General features: G+C 30.9%; 7 protein-coding genes across 10 annotated transcripts; 5 read left to right on the forward strand and 2 right to left on the reverse strand.

Annotated features, from left to right (window-relative positions):
* Positions 1–395: 395 nt before the first annotated feature.
* slv (sugar transporter SWEET1) lies at positions 396–1,539 on the reverse strand. The gene is made up of 4 exons (XM_034329296.2): positions 1,404–1,539; positions 1,191–1,268; positions 818–1,100; positions 396–732 (listed from the first exon to the last, which is right to left on the reverse strand). Exons 1-4 carry the CDS (start codon positions 1,478–1,480, stop codon positions 517–519), a joined length of 654 nt encoding a protein of 217 aa, XP_034185187.1. The 5' UTR covers positions 1,481–1,539; the 3' UTR covers positions 396–516.
* LOC143305503 (alpha-ketoglutarate-dependent dioxygenase alkB homolog 7, mitochondrial) lies at positions 972–3,059 on the forward strand. Of its 3 annotated transcripts, none has more exons than XM_076689485.1 (5): positions 972–1,111; positions 1,897–2,083; positions 2,151–2,324; positions 2,393–2,520; positions 2,577–3,055. In XM_076689485.1, exons 2-5 carry the CDS (start codon positions 1,904–1,906, stop codon positions 2,704–2,706), a joined length of 612 nt encoding a protein of 203 aa, XP_076545600.1. In that variant the 5' UTR covers positions 972–1,111; positions 1,897–1,903; the 3' UTR covers positions 2,707–3,055. The 3 variants fall into 3 exon arrangements, with proteins under 3 accessions (XP_076545600.1, XP_076545599.1, XP_076545598.1); XM_076689484.1 differs by lacking the exon at positions 972–1,111 and adding an exon at positions 1,526–1,655 and having other exon boundaries at positions 2,577–3,059; XM_076689483.1 differs by lacking the exon at positions 972–1,111 and having other exon boundaries at positions 1,663–2,083; positions 2,577–3,057.
* An 89-nt stretch (positions 3,060–3,148) lies between these two features.
* Dna2 (DNA replication helicase/nuclease 2) lies at positions 3,149–7,996 on the forward strand. Its single transcript, XM_034328772.2, has 14 exons — positions 3,149–3,324; positions 3,457–4,139; positions 4,222–4,486; positions 4,554–4,731; positions 4,804–5,089; positions 5,159–5,569; positions 5,642–5,881; positions 5,942–6,088; positions 6,166–6,553; positions 6,629–6,822; positions 6,888–7,074; positions 7,141–7,341; positions 7,412–7,594; positions 7,673–7,996. Exons 1-14 carry the CDS (start codon positions 3,298–3,300, stop codon positions 7,883–7,885), a joined length of 3,603 nt encoding a protein of 1,200 aa, XP_034184663.2. The 5' UTR covers positions 3,149–3,297; the 3' UTR covers positions 7,886–7,996.
* A 219-nt stretch (positions 7,997–8,215) lies between these two features.
* On the forward strand, positions 8,216–10,264 carry Coq3 (ubiquinone biosynthesis protein COQ3, mitochondrial). The gene is made up of 5 exons (XM_034329286.2): positions 8,216–8,345; positions 8,473–8,678; positions 8,788–9,280; positions 9,354–9,534; positions 9,618–10,264. The coding sequence occupies exons 2-5, from the start codon at positions 8,617–8,619 to the stop codon at positions 9,734–9,736; spliced, it is 855 nt and encodes a 284-aa protein (XP_034185177.1). The 5' UTR covers positions 8,216–8,345; positions 8,473–8,616; the 3' UTR covers positions 9,737–10,264.
* cathD (cathepsin D) lies at positions 10,055–12,527 on the reverse strand. Its single transcript, XM_034329266.2, has 8 exons — positions 12,284–12,527; positions 11,887–12,134; positions 11,322–11,440; positions 10,932–11,131; positions 10,739–10,861; positions 10,507–10,657; positions 10,343–10,435; positions 10,055–10,262 (listed from the first exon to the last, which is right to left on the reverse strand). Exons 1-8 carry the CDS (start codon positions 12,343–12,345, stop codon positions 10,101–10,103), a joined length of 1,158 nt encoding a protein of 385 aa, XP_034185157.1. The 5' UTR covers positions 12,346–12,527; the 3' UTR covers positions 10,055–10,100.
* Positions 12,528–13,250: 723 nt separating this feature from the next.
* Positions 13,251–14,584, forward strand: LOC117606610 (dynein light chain 2, cytoplasmic). Its single transcript, XM_034329303.2, has 3 exons — positions 13,251–13,422; positions 13,941–14,058; positions 14,243–14,584. Exons 2-3 carry the CDS (start codon positions 13,951–13,953, stop codon positions 14,402–14,404), a joined length of 270 nt encoding a protein of 89 aa, XP_034185194.1. The 5' UTR covers positions 13,251–13,422; positions 13,941–13,950; the 3' UTR covers positions 14,405–14,584.
* A 1,785-nt stretch (positions 14,585–16,369) lies between these two features.
* LOC117606584 (intraflagellar transport protein 81 homolog) lies at positions 16,370–19,695 on the forward strand. Of its 2 annotated transcripts, XM_034329233.2 has the most exons (13): positions 16,370–16,897; positions 17,009–17,157; positions 17,230–17,341; positions 17,414–17,530; positions 17,591–17,650; positions 17,715–17,867; positions 17,934–18,212; positions 18,281–18,598; positions 18,657–18,807; positions 18,877–19,025; positions 19,089–19,169; positions 19,237–19,400; positions 19,464–19,695. In XM_034329233.2, the coding sequence occupies exons 1-13, from the start codon at positions 16,793–16,795 to the stop codon at positions 19,558–19,560; spliced, it is 1,935 nt and encodes a 644-aa protein (XP_034185124.2). In that variant the 5' UTR covers positions 16,370–16,792; the 3' UTR covers positions 19,561–19,695. The 2 variants fall into 2 exon arrangements, with proteins under 2 accessions (XP_034185124.2, XP_034185123.2); XM_034329232.2 differs by having other exon boundaries at positions 19,237–19,695.
* Positions 19,696–19,710: the final 15 nt, after the last annotated feature.

The following is a 19,710-nucleotide window of genomic DNA, read 5'->3' on the forward strand; positions in this document are numbered from 1 at the left end:
GTATATACCTTCAAATCTCACTTGTTTTCTCTATTAATGCGTTTCTGTCCACCGTGTATATGACCGTCGGAGTGGAAAACGTATGGTAGTGGGAAACTGCTTAGTGGGGACTAGGTTACTGAAGTTAGCCGAAATGTGCAATACAAGTATGGTTACTCGTTGAAAGAATAATAATACTAAACTCAAATGAGTTACTTTCTTTTCTTTTGGAAATAATGATAATATTTATTTACGCAAAATATTTATAACAAAGAGATGAAAAAAAGTTAAGTGAATATTGGAATAAAATATTATACATTGAATAGAGTTTGATTAAAACGTCCAAGTACCACAAATATGGAACTATTTTTGGCACGAGATTCAATTTGAAAGATAACGCTCCTAAAAGGAATATCTTGTTTCAAAAAATATATTTTCTTCAAAAATACAAATCATATATTTTAAATTATATACATCAATACATAAGAAATGTATTGAATTACATTTATTTAAAGTAAATAATTTCAATGGTGCAAGTTATATTAAGTGAGCCTCAATGGTTTCTCCACTTCGATAAACTAAAAAGAAACAAAGTTGAAATGCAGATAGAACACATCCTAAGAAGTTTGGTATTTGTAGGAAACTGTCATTAATAAGGCAACCATATGCAAACCACTGAGCAGAAACTATTAGAGAAGCCATTATAATGGGAAATGGTAAACTTTCAGTATTCTTTACTCTGATCACATGTGCCTAGAAAACATTGTATTCAATTATACATAGTAAAGTTATTGATTGTTCATGTTACAGATGTTAAAGTTGGATGCTACAAACTTACCACCATCATTAAAGGAGATGCAAAAAATAATACTGTTACTGTGCAGCTAAGAAAACCAACATATCTTGCAGCTAATACTTTATCTTCTTCATAAAAGCTGTAAAAGTATACAACTCCAAGAAAACAAGTTGCTGCAATCATTTGTTTAACAATTTTAAATTTTTTAACGCTATATAAAATGAACACGCAAACATATGATGCTTGGAGTATTGTGCCAAAAACATTTACCAACAATACAAAACGATCTGAGATAAGCATACCATATCTCATCCATAAAACACATCTATAATATGGGTAAGAACAATTAAAATAGAAACAATATATTTATGCAAGATAAGAACGTATTTCCATAACTTATAATTGTAACACTTACGATGTATAACATGTTACAAATGCCAATGCTGAACTATTTCCTGTTGTACCATTTTTAATGATTTTTCTGCACACTAGCCTAAAACAAATTTCTACAGTTTTCCAATCATATGACAATATGGTAAAAGTAGTAAATAATGTCAAACAATTTTGTTTTATTTACTTTACATATTAACAAAGATACATTTGATTACAGATTTATACTTTTACTTACACGCCAGCTAAAAATTGTAAAACTGTACAAATTGAAGCTGTGGAAGCTAATGCATCTTTCATCTCCGTCGAAGTCATGATTTAAAATGTTCATATCACTATCATATATCAGCATCCGTGATACGAGTTTATAACCTCTTCGATGAAAAGTTCTAGTTTTATTATCAGAAATAAAAGCATGTTCGATAAAAGCTTTGCTGGTGAAAATTAATAAACGATGTTATCGAGGAAACATATATATAGCTCGTATAATGTATATATACATATGTATCTGAGTAAACTCATTGACCTATATATTTAAGAGATGTCTATAAAGAAATAATAAGCAATAGAATAGTTGTAAGAATTTGCTAGCATGTCAGTGCTGATCGATCTTGAGCCTATAAAATTTTTAACTTCCTATTCCTAACCTTGTTGGAAGAAAACATGTTGAGAGCTACACTTTCTTTGTTTACCTTCTCTATCAACAAAAATTTTAATTCTATCACTTTAAGGTATTATATGCAAACAAAACAAGTATGTAACAAAGCAGACAGAAATGTAGAAAATTGGAAAGAAGAGCTATGTAATACCATGCAAATATTTCCAAACTTTATTACTGTAGAGGAAGAGAACTCTTTAATGGAAGAAATTGAACCCTATATAAAGAAGCTACGATATGAACATTCTCATTGGGATGATGTTAGTATGCCATTAATGAATATTTTTATTAAGTTTTCATGGTATTTGTTTTATTTAATCATTATAGGCAATACATGCTTATAGAGAAACAGAGCGAAACAAATGGAATGAAAATAACTTAAAGATAATAAACAAAATTCGTGAGAAAGCATTTCCCAAAGGAATGTCTCAAATTCCATTAATACATGTTTTGGACCTAGCACCAGAAGGATGGATAAAACCTCATGTTGACAGTATTAGGGTACATATTATCTTAATCAATTTTAAATTCAAACAGAAATTAACAATATTTGTTCCTCTATGTTGTAGTTCTGTGGAGAAATAATTGCTGGTTTAAGTTTACTAAGCAACAGTGTAATGAGACTTACAATGGTTGAAAATGAAGCATTATATAAGCATGACTTTTTGCTACCACAAAGATCTTTATACATAATGAGGTATGCAAATGTTTTTCTAAATATATATATTTTTATTGAAGATTATTATTTTACAGTGGTACAGCTAGATATAACTACAAACATGAAATCTTGAAGAATGAAGAATCATATTTTGAAGGGCAACCTGTATCAAAAACTAGACGCATTTCAGTAATATGTAGAAGTCAACCAAATCCTGATACTTAACACTTTAAAAGTGTTTGTACATTATAAACAGTAAGATCAATATTTTGTCAATTGTAATATATTTAGTTAACAAAATGTAGATAAGGTATAAATAGTAATACTAATATACAATATCAGATAGTGATTAATGATAAATATATAACGGTTAATGTAAAGATGCGTAGTTATACATACAGAACATACATTTAATTAAAAAAAAACCGTTTCCCTCCGTCAGTGGTATATATTTAAATAGAGTTTGGCCGTCATATTCAAATGTATTATACTGCCCTCTGTTGATAACGGCATATAAATAAAGAGTGATTCTATAAAAGTTAGGGTTGATAGTTATTATATTAAATTAAATAAACATGCTATTTTTATTATAAACAACTTATGAATAAAATACTGTATGCAACATAAGATTTCGGAATTAAAATAATATGAATGTTACATGTAAAACCCAGCTTCAGTCAGAAAACATGTCTGTACTTCCCATCTTATTACTGTATCTTATGCTTAAACAATTTTTCGCGGGAAACTGTTCTTTTTAGCGTCGCTGAAAACTGAGAGAAGCAAATGTAAACGAAATCTGAATTAATTTCAATTAAGATGAATAAAAAACACGTGGTTATACAGGTACAATTACAATTGTTAATAAATAAGATATTACAAATTGTATCTATAACTTTTACTCTGTATTATAATTTGTAACTTTCAATTTTTTGTATTTTTAAGTTATAAAACTTTGTTGCTGATTTTTTATTATAGACACCTCCAACACCTCGACGTCGACGTCGACGACGTCAACAGAGAATATCGGCATATTTTAAAACTAATGCTAATGTTGAGGAAGAAGTTCCTTGTACTAGTGAAAATAACGTAGCGCGTAAGTGTACATACAAAAAAAGAAAAGCAATATCAGAGAGTATGGAATCATCTGCGATACAGTATAAAACTGCAAAAATCCCTGTGATATCAATAGACAGCGATTCTGATATATCTAACAGCAATTATAAAATTGCATCCACATCAGTTAAGAAAAACATAACAGAATGTGCTTTGAAAGAAAATATAAGCGTAGATAAATCTAAAAATGTATTAAATAATTTAAATGAAACAATAACCAAAGTACAAAACTCTAAATCACCAAGTAGGAATGTATTGCATGAAAAGTTTACTATAGAAGAATGTAAGCCAAATTTTAAAGGAAAACTAAACATATTAAATGATAGTCCTGTGATTGAGTTAGAGGGAGAGATCAAAGATTCTGATACTGAATCAGGATGCAGTACTATTCTTAAAGATGAATGGTTTCATGATGACCAATTAAATTTGAATACTTTGCAGAGATGCAAAGTAGTTGATATATGTCATGAACGCGATGCCCTGATACTAAGTGTGACGAACTCGGAATTTCAAACGCCTACCGTTATAAAATGCTTAGAGTATTGGTAAAAAACGATATATTACCCTTATTGTAATACGTATCATTTAAATAGTATATTTAATATAATGTTTGCAATTCAACTTTAGGAAATATACAAAGGTGGAAAAAGATAGCATTATAGCTGTAGAAGCAAGAAAGGAAGAAGACTGGTGGATAGTCGATAACGAATTCGGTTTTATCGTTGCATATCCAGATATACTAATATCTAGTACTACGATTGTAGGTGGCATGTTTTGTAAACGAAAAAGTATATTAAATGAAAAGTTTCGGAAAATAGAATCTCTTCCTTGCTTTAAAACTGACCAAACTGCTATGGTGATTGGCAGTTTCGTACACGAATTGTTACAAAAAGTAATTAATTATATAATTATTATAGTTGATATTTTTGACAATATTAAATATCCTATTAATCCTACAGGCCATTCAAAAAGATATTAACAAATTCTCGGATATAAAAAAATTATTAGACAGCATGCTCCAGTCTAGAGACACGATAAGCATTCTTTATGCTACAGGAATTACGTTAGACGAATGCAGAAAACAAATGCTTGTTTTTATTCCAAGAATTTATCAATTTATTCAGCATTATTTAAAAGGTAAGTAAAATGAATACCTAGTTCTGAGTTAGTAAATGATTATTATTAACTAACAGACAATAATATTTTTAGATAAACGACAAGAAGAAATAAATCGTATTGAAAATAATTTTAAAGGACAAATTGTCGATATTTTAGATATTGAAGAAAATATTTGGTTACCATGTTTAGGGATAAAAGGTAAGATTGATGTCACGGTGGAGGTAGAAGAGAATTGCAAACGAAAAATGATGCCGCTTGAAATTAAGACGGGCAAGCCGTCATTCTCTTTAGAACATAAAGGTCAAATTATTCTATACATTATGATGATGGCTCTTACTGGTCAAGACACAGATACAGGACTCTTATTGTACCTGAGGTAATTCACTCGTTTATTAGACTGCATAAAGCATTAAACAATTTGTTATATGGATACTTCTGATTGCAGAGAGAATAAGATACAAGAAATTAAAAGTGATCATCGTGAAAGGAGAGATTTAATGCAATTAAGAAACGTTTTAGCATATTATTTGACTCCGAAATCAACCGAGATGTTTTCAGAGTCAACTGCGGATTTGAATTGGGCCGGGTTTGACTTACCGGAGCCGATTAATCATCCAAGTGCATGTAATAATTGCATGTACAACTCATTATGTTGTGCCTATTTAAGCAAAGACAGTAATAATAAATTGCCTTTGAAGCACCCACTAAATCAATTGAAAGAAAAAATTTCCCAGGTATTGTCGCCTTCACACACGAATTATGTTTTACATTGGATTTTATTATTAGAAATGGAGGAAAATGCACAGGCTACTGATAAGTCGCACTTAAATTTATGGACACTAAGCGCGGAACAAAGGTGAAATTTATTAGCCATTTTTACAAATTTATTATATGTACTTGCGTATCAATTGATTGCTTTTTTTCTTAGAGAAAACAAAAAAATATGCATTTCAAATTTGAAAATGTTAAAGACAATAAAAGAAAGTTTTTGCAAGTATAAATACACATTCGTTCGTAATAGTTCAAACGCACAAGATCGAGAAAGTATTCCTTATACGGAATTTTCTGAAAATGAATATGTATTAATAAGTACAAACAAACGAATAAATGTATCAGCAGGCTTTATAGTACATCTAAGCAATGCCTCTGTAGCTGTTAGGGTTGACAGGTATGCAAGAATATTAACATAAATTTAACTTAAACGATGCTTACGAGTATTTACTTTCAGGGATATTAGTCAGTATATTACGAACGAATTAGTTCATATCGATAAATATCAGTCTTCTACTCTCTACTGTTCTAATCTTGCTAGCGTGGGTGGCTTATTGGCAAATAATAATATATGTGCCAAATTGAGAGAAATTGTCATCGACAGGTGTGTTAAACTTTTCATACAATTATATTATTATAACATTTTCTTCACATTTTCAATTGATTTTATATTTAAAATAGAAAACCAGCTACTTTCGATCAAGGAGTTCCACAATCTATTGTCTCGAAAAGTAGCAAAATATTGCAAACTTTGAACGAGAATCAACAAAGGGTAGTTTTGAAAGCTCTTACCGCTACAGATTATATTCTAATCAAAGGAATGCCTGGCACAGGCAAAACACAAACTTTAATAGCTTTTATTGAATTGTTGCACGAGACAGGACGCTCTGTTTTAATTACCTCTCACACCAATAACGCAGTTGATAATATACTACTAAAATTACTGGCTAAAGGCATTGATTTTTTGAGATTAGGCTCATCTGTTCATGAGTCACTAAAAGCTTATGTTGAAAAGAACGCAATAGCCAGCTGTACTACGCCAGAGGAGATGGAAATAGCATATTCCAAAGTATAAAAAAACGTTTTTAAAAAATATTTAAAAATTTCGTTTAATTTTATTTTCTAATCATTTTAATTATTTTAGAGTATAGTTGGTGTTACTTGTTATGGGGCTTATCACCCAATGTTATGTACAAGAATTTTCGATGTCTGCGTGGTAGACGAAAGTGCACAAATATTACAGCCAACTGTACTGCGACCCCTGTACAATGCTCGCAAATTTGTTTTAGTTGGAGATCCAGATCAATTACCCCCAATCATCCAAAGTAGTCAAGCAAGGTACAAATAAAAATTTGTTACAAAATAAAATTGTATCTTTTATCACATAAAATTTTCTTTCACAGACAACGTGGCGCAGATGAATCCTTATTTAGTAGGCTAGACAGCGAAAATAATACTGTAATTTTGACGGAGCAGTATAGGATGAATAGATATATCATGACTTTAGCGAATAAATTAACGTATAATGATAAATTAAAAGCTGGTAATATGCTCATAGAGAGTGCCACGTTTACCGCTAATCATAACAAAGTGAGTGCAGATGTTAAAATACTGTTTAGTACAAATTTTATTTCTTCATAAAATTTATTATTTCAGATACTCATGAAAGCAGAACCTTGGGTACAGAGAGCACTCTCTCAAAATCTAAGTGACTCTGTAATGTTATTAAATACCGGCCCTATCAACAAATTAAAAGTGAATTATAAGTTTTGCGATAAATATCCGGAAAGTGATCAGGTGTATTCAAATATTTTCGAAGCAGCTGTATTGCGAAAACTAGTCCAAACTCTTCTGCAGGTATTATTTAATATTGTTTAACACATCATTAAACAGCAGAATGGATGTTTTAAAGTATTTTACTATTCAGATGCATGTAGAACCGGAAAATATTGGAATTATTGCGCCCTATAGGGCACATGTAAGTTTATTAAAAAATGTAATTCAAAACGGTATTGAGATAAATACTGTAGATCAGTATCAGGGTCGCGATAAAGAAATTATATTGTATTCCTGCGCTAAAAGTTTAATTAGCAGTAATAACGTAAAACAGGTATTTTGTTTTATTTTTATCAATCAGATTGATTATAATTGAATTAGCTGATTAGAGTTTTAATTTTAATTTTTTTAGGTACAGGATCTTGAGGTACTAGGAGATCACCGTCGTCTGACGGTAGCAATAACGAGGGCAAAGTGTAAATTGATTATCGTGGGGGATAAATCCACCCTATTACGCTATACAGTCTTTCAAAAATTGTTCAGTTTAATAGAAGATAAAAATACAATACATTTACATGATAACAGTGATGGTTTCTCATGGAAAGAGATCACATCTGCGTTATAGTTTCGCTTAAAATTTTATTCATTTTGATTTAAAGAATTTAATATATAATAAAACGGAAGTTTTTCTATTGATGATGAAGCATGAATGCAAGTACTTTCAACTTCAATGAAAGTGAGTAAAGATTTCTTTGTAACACAAAATTATATGTTTACTTCAGTTTATTTGTTTTTTTTTATTTCGAAGAATTGTTTTTGAGTTTATATTTTTATTTATTTTTTTATAAGTTATGTAAATTGTGTAATAAAAATTACTACCCTAACGACGTTTTTTTTTTTTTTAATTTTTTAAAGTAATATATATAATTATAAAATTGTAATATTTCAATCATAGCTCGACAGACTAATGAATTTTTATTTTATGCGATGTTAAGAGAAGAGCAGTTGTAATCACAACTCTATGAAGGAAATATCCAAGTTTCACGTGATACTTTTTCAGCTCTCGTTTTCGCATGTAATTTGAGGTAATCAAAATAAGTAAATAGATAAAGCTCTGGTTTATGTCGATAATTGATAAAATGAATCGCGACATGTTTTGTATTTATTATCATTTCATTAATTGCCATTATTTTTGTCGGTCTCTTGTTTCAGAAACGTATATATTTATATACTTATCAAGAGTCGCGTCGTGTCGCGCATGATCGATGCCAGATATCATTCACTTTTTTAAAATATATATTCGCAGTACATTTGTAAAATTTTTATTAATCTTTTATTACTTGGTGAAAGTAAATCATGAAAGTTGTAAAACTTTTATCTTCCCGATCTGTATCAACGAAGAGTACCTTTCGAAACCGGTATTTAACCTATATGTTTGATATATGTGTATTTTTATGTTAGAAAGTAAATATATACTATTTTTTGGAAAAAAAAAAAAAAAAACTGTTATGTTATCCATGATTTTAGGGTTAAAGAACAACTGGATCAATTACCTAAACCACCGATTATTAAAAAATCGACCGTTGATCTTGCAACGATAGACCATCATTCAAAATTAAGTAATAATTGGTGGGATAGAAATGGTGAAATGCGTGCTTTGCACGCGCTAAATCCTCTCAGGGTACAATTTGTGAGAGATGGTTTAGCTAATACAGGTATTAAAGCTGAAACTCCATATCTACCATTGGAGGGAATCAAAATCTTAGACGTTGGTTGTGGTGGAGGATTATTGTCAGAACCACTAGCTAGAATAGGAGCAGAAGTAACTGGGATCGATGCATCTTCAGAACTAATATCAGTTGCAAAAGAACATGCTGCATTAGATCCTAATTTAAGTAGAAAGTTAAATTACATTCAAACAAGTATCGAAGATTTTGCTCCAGCTAATAATAAAACGTATAATGCCATAATAGCTTCAGAAGTTGTAGAGCATGTGAATGAGAAGGAATTATTTTTAAAGGTATCATGCTCTTATGTAAATAATAAAGAAGCAGTTGATATACTATTACCAAAAAATTATTTATTTTTTATAGCATTGTATAGATACATTAAAGCCTGGTGGTTCCATATTTCTTACAACATTAAACAAAACTCTGCCTGCTTGGCTTGGAGGGATCATTGCAGCTGAACATGTTTTAAAATTGGTACCAAAGGGTACTCATGATTGGAATAAATTTGTTACTCCAGCTGAAATGCAGTGTTTATTAGAAAAATGTAAAGTATTCTTTGTTAATAATAATGCTGTTAAATTTATTTTATATAGACTTTTTTATTGAGAAGTTTAATTTTCTTTGTAGGTGGTTGTAAAACAAAATTAATTCATGGAATGTTTTATAATCCATTAAAGAACGAGTGGTTTTGGATAGCATCAAGAGCAATAAACTATGCAATTCATGCAGTAAAAAGGAAGGAGTAGTAATAATGAACGTGTTTTTTCATACATTGTACTGTGATAATTTATAGTATTTATAACGTAAAAATTTTAATTTTATGAAAAGTAGTGCAAATTATTTGGTTATTTAAAAAAATATAAGAAACGTATAACTTAAACTTTATTGCTTTCATTTTTACATGTATACATTTCATTATAGGAAATTACTTTATATATGTTGCAGCTTAATCGTTATTTTATTTTTAAGAGTGTCACATAGAATACACTTACATAATTGGTAAGAAATTTCTATGCAACAATTACCGAAGACTTATTAAGTTAACTAACCGCTTTATTAAGATATAAAAAAAAAAGTATATGTATTTAAAAGCTTATTTTATTTGATGATCTATTTAGCTTCGGCAAATCCAACGCGGTTGTTTCCCATATCGAATTCGGTGTAGTAGCGGCCAATGAATACATCTCCCAAGATCCATAGTGGGCCATTTGGTGGAGGAATGTCTATTCCCATAAATCCACTCAAGCAAACAGTTTTTCCAAACTGTTTAACCTGTTTTAAAACAAAAGGAGCAACGTAAAATATTCCATCTTATAATAAACTTTATTTATGTAAAGTATGATATACTTTACCTTAAAAACATAGTCTTCGCCTCTGAGAGGGAAAGAATGGCCACCGATTACGAATGTAATTGTAGGCAAGTTAGGAATGGAATTACAGTCCACCTATATAAATAAAATAAAAATGTCGTTTCATGAATATCTCTATAATAAAGGTAAATAGTTTATCGTAATACCAATGCTTCTCCAGCAACAAGAGGAGTAGCTCCAATTTTCTTGTTAATCAATTCAATTTCTTTAACGGGTCCACCGATCAAAGAGGTGCCTGTGTCAGCGATAGCTTCGCATCCATTCTCGCAGACCTTATAATTTGAGCCTATTTCAATTCTAAAATATTTGTTACAATTAAACCATAATATTCAACGTTTTCACTACAAAAGAAGTATCATTAGAAACACAAGAATATACCTGTCCATGCTAAATTGCCAGTAACCCTTCTTGTCTACAGGAACATAGGTGAATGGACCAACATAATGATTAGGATCTGAACCACCAAGTATCATTTCGCCACCAGATTTCGCATCAGGATCTCTAAATTGTTAAGCGAGTTTTAGCTTCTTTTCTACCAAGTCAGTTTTTAAATTGATTAATTGGTAATAACCTATTCAAATAGAAACTGAAAACAGGTTGGGGTACTAATCCTTGTTTAACCATGTTGTAGAAGACAGGCATTACACCATCAACAGCTATTCTAGAGTATGCCATTCCCATAATACCATCAAATTTGGCAGCAACGAATGCCAAGCCGGGTTCGCTTAACGCTTCGGCAAACGTTTGATCACTAATTTTCGTTCCAGCAACCTGATCATACATTTATCATTATAAAACATATGTATATAATTATACATATAAAAGAGGTTTAAAAATAGAAGGTCAACAACACAAAATGATATAAGAAAGTTTATTATGGATGGAAAATCGTATCAGGAAATGTGCGAAAAATCATTGGTTGTAAAAAAAAATACACATTCATGTTTGTGCCAATACTTACGTCTACCATGTCGGTAGAGAGATAGCCCGAGAGACTTCCAGAACCATACACAATAGAAAATTCAGTACCGTTTTCCTTATAAGTGTACGATTTGGTACTATCATACTTATGATGTAGTTCTGTAAAAATTATCAAGTATAGTTTTTCTATCTTGTTTTTCAATTTTCTTTGCTTAAAATTTGTTGTTTTCGTTATGGACGCGATAAGGCAGCGGAAACAAAACACGCATACCCATAAGCATTCCACAATACATTTATGACCATGGAGAATATAGTCTTGAAAATCATATGGAAAATTCAATATTAATTGTTTAAAAGCATTTTACAACATGAGATTTTAACAGAAAATTGTACCAATGATATAAAAGGGGAGTAAATACGTATTCAGTTATAAGCTTCAAAAATTAAAATTACTACTTTATAGATTAATTATCATGAGGCAAAGGTCATTTAAATCTTACAAGTGAATAATTGATATTGTGGATGCAATCAATGGAAGACAACTGAAAATTTAGCAGATACACATAATACAAGAAAATGTTGATGATTTTTCAAAATATACTCACTGCAGGCAATATTAGTCAAATGGCATTTTTTAGAGGGAACCCACAGATTGGAGGAGCCTGTATCAAAGATTACTCTGAATTCTTGAGGCGGAGTTCCAATGTTGATGATACCATAATATTGAGCATCAAGGTAATTAGAAAGAGGCTCTAGTGGTGGAACATTTCCTTGGAATACATGTACCTGGGTTAGGTCTGTACCATATTCCTTTAATTGTTTCCTTACACTATCCATTTTATACAAATTAATCCTTAAAATAAAGAAACGTATTTAGTTTTAATCTTAAGAAATATCTTATATAGTCTGCAATTGTCCATCATGGGAAATATTGTAAAATGTATAATGGTTATATTAATTACAAAAATGAACAATCATCTTTGTCCAAACTGTTATATTTACCTCTGAAGTTCCGCATTTGCTGCGACTAATAAAACGCAGAAAAATGCGATGGTACGATACATTTTTAACCAAGTTTTCAATCTACTCTCAAATATAAAACTTTATAACATTCTTTTAAAAACAATATTTTAAACAAAGACTTTTTTTTCAGAATTATTTTGCGCAACACCGCTGTCAGGTACAACACTAGAACAATTCGAAGCAAGAGGCTTTCTAATAAAGCTTTGCTCGGAATCATCGGGAGTCATTGCGCCTGCGTAACTTGAGTCATGCATACACGTATTAATATGCTGCGATAATAATGACAAAACTTGAAATGGATCAGATAACAATTAAATAATTTATCTTATTGATAATTTTATAAATAATAATATACATTGTTTGCTATTAATCTGCATATTCATATTTATAAACATAACATCAGTAAATAGTTACAAGAATATAAAACCTAAAGAGAGCTAACTACGGCATCGTTATCCAAGTCAGCTGATTCAACATTTGTGTTGTATATTCTACTACGTATATAAATATACAACAACGTGTGAGTGTATGAGTATAAATTGTAACGGAGTTGGTAAAATATATTTATTTCTTTAGTTAAATCCATACAAAACAGAGAATAATATTTTTGTATACTGTATACGTCTTTAACAATATTTCTAAATATACATATTTCAAATGTATTGAATGATACATGGTATGTATAATCAACTGAAACTTGACACCCTAATTATAAACTAGGTTTAGGTTATATAATCAGTTTCCAATGACAGTTTTGTTAATAAATTGAAAATCTGTAAAGAAAACATGAAAAAACAAATGTATAACTCCAGCTTTCAGTCAAAATTTTGTATTGATTACTCGAATTTATGTTTACGCGGGTTGCTAGCAGCAAGGCATTCTGGGTTGATAGAAGACCGTGATAGAAGACCCTAATCGCGAGCCAATCAGTGTGCAGGATTATAGTACGGGCACTTCAGTCTTGAACTCGATCGAGGAATAGTCGCTGTCGGCTTGACCGAGTAAAAATTTTGGTGTAAATCAGTTCACATAGAAAAAGATAAATACACATAATTACCGGGCCAGAAATTAACGATTCTTTTGCTGTATATCTGTTGGTGAGACTGTTATTTCGGAAGGTATGTCAAATGTTATTTGATCAAATGTATTTTTTTCAATTCAACCGGGAATCCAGCTTATGTCAAATTCAATTTGGATTTCGGATATTTCCGTTTTTATAACTTTATGGAAATTTTCGAATGAGCGCCGTTAATTCAACCTAGTTTCGGTGATTGCGTGCGGATGAATTATTATTCTTATCATCGCATATCGATAAAACATTATCCTCCCGCGTTTCGTCTTCGCTCGATCCTTGCGATTATTTCTATCATACTTATTAAATATATCTGATCTTTTTTATGATTAACTACTCGTAACTCAATGTATTGCCATGCCGGCACATCAGATATATGCTACTGTCAAAATTACGCGCATTCGTTATTCAAGGTTTAATGTCTAATTTCTATATTGTTTCTCTGATATTAGAAACAAAAGAAGTTCTTTGTAAACAGTTTCTCCTTCATGTTGCAGATTATTTGACCACAATGTTCTTATAGGCCATATAAAATCAGTTATTTATCTTTCTCATATGTTTCAGAGTCACAAAAATGTCAGACAGAAAAGCTGTGATCAAGAATGCTGATATGTCTGAGGATATGCAGCAGGATGCTGTTGATTGTGCAACGCAAGCTCTTGAAAAATATAACATAGAGAAGGTATGCTATAAGATAAGTTTAAAATTATCCCAGATATCGTGTGTATGATGATAAAAAATGGTACATGTATCTGGACTTGTGTTTAATGGTTTATTATCCAATTAATTACAATAATGATTAAGATAATTTGAAAGTTGAGAAAAATATTTGAGATTAACTGATGTGCTTTTTTTTCTTATTTCAGGATATTGCTGCCTTTATTAAAAAAGAATTTGATAAAAAGTATAATCCAACCTGGCATTGCATCGTAGGACGTAACTTTGGAAGTTATGTGACACACGAAACAAGACATTTTATCTACTTTTACCTGGGTCAGGTAGCGATTCTCCTCTTCAAAAGTGGATAAATTGGATTCTATTTTGCATTTACCATCCTTTCTTCTTCCCTTCACACATGCTACATGGAATACTTTAAATCGCATCAACATCTGTAAGAGAAATTACAATTCTGTATACAATGAAAGTTTGTTTATTCAAACAATATGCACTCCCAGTTGAAAACATGAAATTATATATTATTATTGGTACTATTGTCTTTGCTGTTTTTCTTATTTTGGGAGATAAGACAATGTAGAAAATATAAAAGGGTAGGGAGATGACTAAACGAGGGAAAGAAAAAGTGGAAAAAAAAGAAAGAAAAAAAAAACTAATTGACATACAATTTTACGTGTTAAAATTGTGTATGCCAGAAAGTTTGTTGTGTTCTTGTTTTATATTAGGTATATATAATGCGCGGTTAAGTTCAGTACTGGCGATTTTAAATTAATAAATCTTTTAGTGTGTAATACACTAAGTGCACCTAAGTAATGTAACTTCATACAAAATCGTGTATGATTTTTATTATCTCACTATGCTTAAAGAAACTGTATCTAATAGTCGTCAATAATGAATGAAAACCAAACCTTGATTGATCATTCAATCGTTATTTTGTTGTATTTGTAAATTGTCCCTTCATTCTGTGATGCTGTGTAACAGTTTATCGAATTTGATTCGTTTAAATTCGAGTATCTCTTTGAATTCATGGTTTGGAGGCTCATTAAAGGCTTAATATTATCGATGCATCGTATTAATCATGCATTTGAATGTAATAATTCTACTCAAATTAACACAGTGCTGAGTACAATATCGCATAATATCTGAGTCAAACGGTTATCGTAACTTTACAATTTTTTATATTGTGCACACCAAATTTTGTAGACATATTATCTTAAGGCAATACACATTTAGGGAATTTTTTCCCTTTATTTTTTGTTTTTCAAAGCTTCATGTATTCAGCTCATTGAATTCTGTCCTTTATGTAACATCCACTATTCCAATATTATGGTACTTATATATGTATATATATATACACACAGACAGGCACACACGCGTATATATACATATATAAAATGATAAATGTAGATTATACATGTATATTATACTATTTATATATAGTGCAATCTTCAAACGATTTTTCATGCAGTATTTGATTATCACAACGTTGCTACATTGTTCAAATTTTAGACTGATTATTAAATCATCATCACAAGTATATGACTTGCATGGTTCTTTTATAAGATTTCACGAGCTAATTTTATAACACGAATATTGTAAGATTTAACGAAAAGTTGTCTGTAACGTTAAAGTAATATAGAGCAGAAAAGAGAGAAAAGAAAAGATAAACCCAATAATATCTTCGGTTACGCTCGAGCCAACTTTACAATAGTTATTTTTCAATCGACGTAACTTTGTACGTACTCTCTTTCACCTGTTAACGCACATACATAAACGAATTGAAAAGATTGCATCTGTTCTTGCATCTGTAAGAGAAAGGAAATTAGAAGAAAACTGACATTATTTAAGGTCGAGGTTTGTTAAATAGTAAAATTAAGATTCAGTATAATATTATGAAATAAAGATGCTCAGAAATCAACAGATTGCTAATGAGTAATAAATAAATACCCGCGAAATTCAGAATATCAACAGCACATGCTACCAAGAGCGTGTAGCAATTTTGCACGAATCAGCCCTAAATTTTATCATATCAGAATTGCGTATTACAAAAAGAAAATTGAAATTTTCTTATCCCCAAGCATGTAAAGAAAGACTTGCAATTTTATAACGACAAAAAATCGTACGTTAAGTTTGAGAATATATTTAAAAAGACTTAGCGAGACAATGTGATTTGATCATCTGCTAATTATGATCTTGTGTCGCAATTTCTTCTTAATAAAGCTAATAATGATTCTTAAACTACACTCAGTTTCATGTATCTTTCTTTATTACTACCATGAAATTTCAAGTACAGAGCTGATCCCGCAATTCATAATTGTAAGTTACCAATGCGTTAAGTATCAACTATTGAAATGCATCCTTTCGCATAAAATCATCTTGTAACAGCTTGTACCATTCTATTGTAGTATGAAAATTTAATGTACGATTTGAATTGCATTAAAAACTCAAGGTGCATTAAAATGACCTTATAGAATTTTCTAACAGTTGGTCGCGTGCCTAATACCATTAAGAAATCAATTTCGATTGAGAGAAGGTCGCTCGCAAAAATTCCGAGTATTCAATTATGTTTTTCAAAAGATACATGTCGTACGTGGAGGTCTGCGTACCTTTAAAAGAAGGGATAATTGTGGCATGTATACACACCACGGTTGTCAAGACAACAGATTTTGACAACAGAAGAGGCAGTGGACAGTGAGTGTTGTAACAAACAGAAAGGATCTACACAGATTTACAGAAAAATCATGAAAGAAAATACTAAGCTCCTTGTGACTGAACTAAACAAATTGTTGAATCGTAATTACAATGTAATCTATTTCAATTCCCTAAGTTCAGAGGAACTATTACAAGTAAGAGTTGTTCCATTTTTTTCTCTTTCTAACAATCAGATCCCTCAATTTCTTAATTTATGTTTTCTAATGTTTCAAACTGAACAGCTCTATATGATAATCACATTGCAGGTCTTGAAAGAGGTGTTGATTAAGATACAGGATCAGAATGATGCAAATGTTGATACTAGAAATGGAAGCACCGAAGAGACTTCCATTTACATTTTGTCTGTCCTTCGTGTGCTTAATTATCAGCCCCAAGTAGATCCTGCAACCTTTAGGCAAGAACCTTTTCATTTATTTAAAAAAGAAGAATTCATTTTAATATGAATTTTATTTGTGATTTTCTACAGACAAGGTCTTATTCGAGGTGATCCTGACATGATTCATCCTATCTTGACCTGGCTTTTGTCTAATTTGGACATTGTTAGGAAGAGAGCTTATTTGTCTCGTTTCTTAGTGAAGGTATACCCCTATACATTTCTATCATCCCTCTTGGACTCATTAACAGTAACTGATTTCGTTTACATTAATTAGATAGAGGTTCCTGCTGAGTATTTAAGCGATGCGGAAGTCTCCTCATTGTATGAACAGTACACAGCTTCGATCAATAGATTCAAAACCGTTCATAAAGAGAGAGAAATAGGAAAGAAGGTAAAAGAACAATGTTAATATAATTCATTCAGTACAGATAATAATTCTTTATCTGATTAGAATTTCGAGAATGCGAGCGAGCTCACTGCAGATTTGAAAACAATGGAGAAAGAAAAAGAAGTAAGAGAGAGATCGGTTTGGTAAATCTCATGCCTCAATATATTTGTATTAATTTGGTTTATAGGCTGTGACGATACGTATTGAAAAGATGAAAGCAAAAGCAGAACCAGGCATTCATTTTTTAGATGCAGCTCGAGCATTGCGAATAGAAAAAGATAAAGAACGTGATCTGGCGTTACAGGAGGAACAAGAGAAAGAAATTTTGTCCACCTTGCAGGTAGAGATACTTGGCGGTTGTTAAAACTCAATCTGGGCTCTTACAAAATCTTTCATAATATTTTAGACTTCACTGCAAAGACTAGAACGCGAGCTGCAGATTTTAAAAAAGGACGAGAACGAAGTTACAGTTAAATCACTGCTGCAACAATTGTCTGAAGCAATAACGGTTCAAACGATAGTAACTAACGAAAAGATACCAGCTGAAATAAAGACGAAAAAAGATCGCATAAAAGCTTTAGTCGCGGTTAAACAGTATTCGTACTTGAGTCCGGATCAAATAACTGCATTGAGAAATAAGTTGGATACTATATCCGAAGAAATTCAAAAAATGATAGAACATAAGGTAAACTGTTCAAAATAGGATATCGTTGGTTCTTAGGTGTTGTATATTAATCATTCGAAAAATTGTAGATCTCAAAAAGCAATATCGATAAAATTGAGCCGTTCCGGCAACAAGCAGCCGCTGTTACAAATATTAAAAGAAATGCGTTGGAACGATTAGAGAAGACAGAGAGATCCTTGCAAGAATTGCAAGCGAAATTAGAAGAGAAACAGGAACTATCCAAATTTATGGTAGAAGATATAGTACCTAAAGGGGAGGAATTAAAAAAGTATGTAAATCGCTTGAAGACTAGGGGTACACTTTACAAGCACTGTAAAGCTGAATTGGCGTGGCTTGCTGCTGAGAGTAGTGTGTTGTATCGAACAACCGCCATTTTGGAATATCAGGTATTTTGATAGTAAAAGTTCAGTGATCCACAATTTAAAATCAATCGATTTGTTACAGGTTAATCAATGTAACCAAGCGAAAGAAATATTAGAAAATGTACAGAAAACTATTCCGGATAATTTTACGGAAGAAAATGCATTATCCATGAATGTTAAATTATTTAGAGACATATCTGCTTTTCGCGGAAAATTGGTTCCGTTCATAAATGGTACGAGTACATAGAATAAACTATTATGATCAATAAACGTGTTCCATATTTTTATTATAAACATTACAGACGTACAGACATTGAGGAAGAAGTCGCACCAATATCAGCAGCAACAAGAGCAAGTAAAAAAAACGCATAACAATGTAGAATCGAGTATGAATGTTTCTATTAATGATTTGCAGTCTGAAATAGAAAATATCAAATTAAAAATGACAAAGGTAAACGATTTTATAATTTAATACTGTCAGAATTGTTTTCTAATTTTGAAATATGTTCAAAAGGATGTTGAAGAGAAAGAAAAACTGCAAAAACTTATTAAAAGAATGAAAAATACAGAGGAAAGAATAAATCGTGATGCTGAAGTTAGTAAGATTTTTACTGTAACCATTAGTATCACATTATTTGTCGCTAATCTTTTTGTGCACTTAGGATTCTAAAATCTCTGATCCTGGTAAAAAACTTAAGGAAGAATTAAATTCTGCTATCGTATCCGAAGAAGCGAAAATAAAAAGTTTATTAACAGAAAAAGATCGTTTGAAGGAGATTGTTGCAGTAAAGGAAAAACAAACACAAATGTGGAGTGATATTTTGTCGTACGTAGTAGACATTATAAGTATTGAAAAGGATATATGTATAACAAACAAGTACTGTTTTAGGATTTTCCAATGTAAAATAAAATCTGCCGAAGAAACGAAGCAATCAAATGGTATCGTTGTCCGACGAGGAGGTGCAGAAACTTTAGTTTTACAGTAATTATTCCTTCTTTTTTTCTCCTTTTTTTAGTATGATATTTTATGAATTTTTTGAAATCAGAAATAAACTATACATATAATATTTCCAAAGTTGTTTATTGCAATAAGGTTAATAAAAATTGTTGATTTCATTGTGTTCAAGAATGTTTTA

The sequence above is a fragment of the Osmia lignaria genome, chromosome 8 (assembly GCF_051020975.1).
Source record: "Osmia lignaria lignaria isolate PbOS001 chromosome 8, iyOsmLign1, whole genome shotgun sequence".
NCBI lineage: Eukaryota > Metazoa > Arthropoda > Insecta > Hymenoptera > Megachilidae > Osmia > Osmia lignaria.

Bases quoted from the DNA above. Each gene is read 5' to 3' on its own strand.
- LOC117606610 (XM_034329303.2), top strand. From the start codon at position 13,951: ATGTCAGACAGAAAAGCTGTGATCAAGAATGCTGATATGTCTGAGGAT. The intron at 14,059-14,242 runs GTATGCTATAAG...TTCTTATTTCAG, and splicing joins AAAAATATAACATAGAGAAG to GATATTGCTGCCTTTATTAA.
- cathD (XM_034329266.2), bottom strand. From the start codon at position 12,345: ATGTATCGTACCATCGCATTTTTCTGCGTTTTATTAGTCGCAGCAAAT. The intron at 10,862-10,931 runs GTTATTACCAAT...TTAACAATTTAG, and splicing joins TTCAGTTTCTATTTGAATAG to AGATCCTGATGCGAAATCTG. The intron at 10,658-10,738 runs GTATATTCTTGT...CAAATATTTTAG, and splicing joins TGGCAATTTAGCATGGACAG to AATTGAAATAGGCTCAAATT.
- Dna2 (XM_034328772.2), top strand. From the start codon at position 3,298: ATGAATAAAAAACACGTGGTTATACAG. The intron at 5,882-5,941 runs GTATGCAAGAAT...ATTTACTTTCAG, and splicing joins GTAGCTGTTAGGGTTGACAG to GGATATTAGTCAGTATATTA. The intron at 7,075-7,140 runs GTGAGTGCAGAT...TTATTATTTCAG, and splicing joins TTACCGCTAATCATAACAAA to ATACTCATGAAAGCAGAACC.
- Coq3 (XM_034329286.2), top strand. From the start codon at position 8,617: ATGAAAGTTGTAAAACTTTTATCTTCCCGATCTGTATCAACGAAGAGT. The intron at 8,679-8,787 runs GTATTTAACCTA...CCATGATTTTAG, and splicing joins AAGAGTACCTTTCGAAACCG to GGTTAAAGAACAACTGGATC. The intron at 9,281-9,353 runs GTATCATGCTCT...TATTTTTTATAG, and splicing joins AGAAGGAATTATTTTTAAAG to CATTGTATAGATACATTAAA.
- LOC117606584 (XM_034329232.2), top strand. From the start codon at position 16,793: ATGAAAGAAAATACTAAGCTCCTTGTGACTGAACTAAACAAATTGTTG. The intron at 18,808-18,876 runs GTACGAGTACAT...TAAACATTACAG, and splicing joins ATTGGTTCCGTTCATAAATG to ACGTACAGACATTGAGGAAG. The intron at 19,026-19,088 runs GTAAACGATTTT...TATGTTCAAAAG, and splicing joins TCAAATTAAAAATGACAAAG to GATGTTGAAGAGAAAGAAAA.
- slv (XM_034329296.2), bottom strand. From the start codon at position 1,480: ATGACTTCGACGGAGATGAAAGATGCATTAGCTTCCACAGCTTCAATT. The intron at 1,269-1,403 runs GTAAGTAAAAGT...AATTTGTTTTAG, and splicing joins TTACAATTTTTAGCTGGCGT to GCTAGTGTGCAGAAAAATCA. The intron at 1,101-1,190 runs GTAAGTGTTACA...CCCATATTATAG, and splicing joins TTTGTAACATGTTATACATC to ATGTGTTTTATGGATGAGAT.
- LOC143305503 (XM_076689483.1), top strand. From the start codon at position 1,829: ATGTTGAGAGCTACACTTTCTTTGTTTACCTTCTCTATCAACAAAAAT. The intron at 2,084-2,150 runs GTTAGTATGCCA...TAATCATTATAG, and splicing joins AACATTCTCATTGGGATGAT to GCAATACATGCTTATAGAGA. The intron at 2,521-2,576 runs GTATGCAAATGT...ATTATTTTACAG, and splicing joins AGATCTTTATACATAATGAG to TGGTACAGCTAGATATAACT.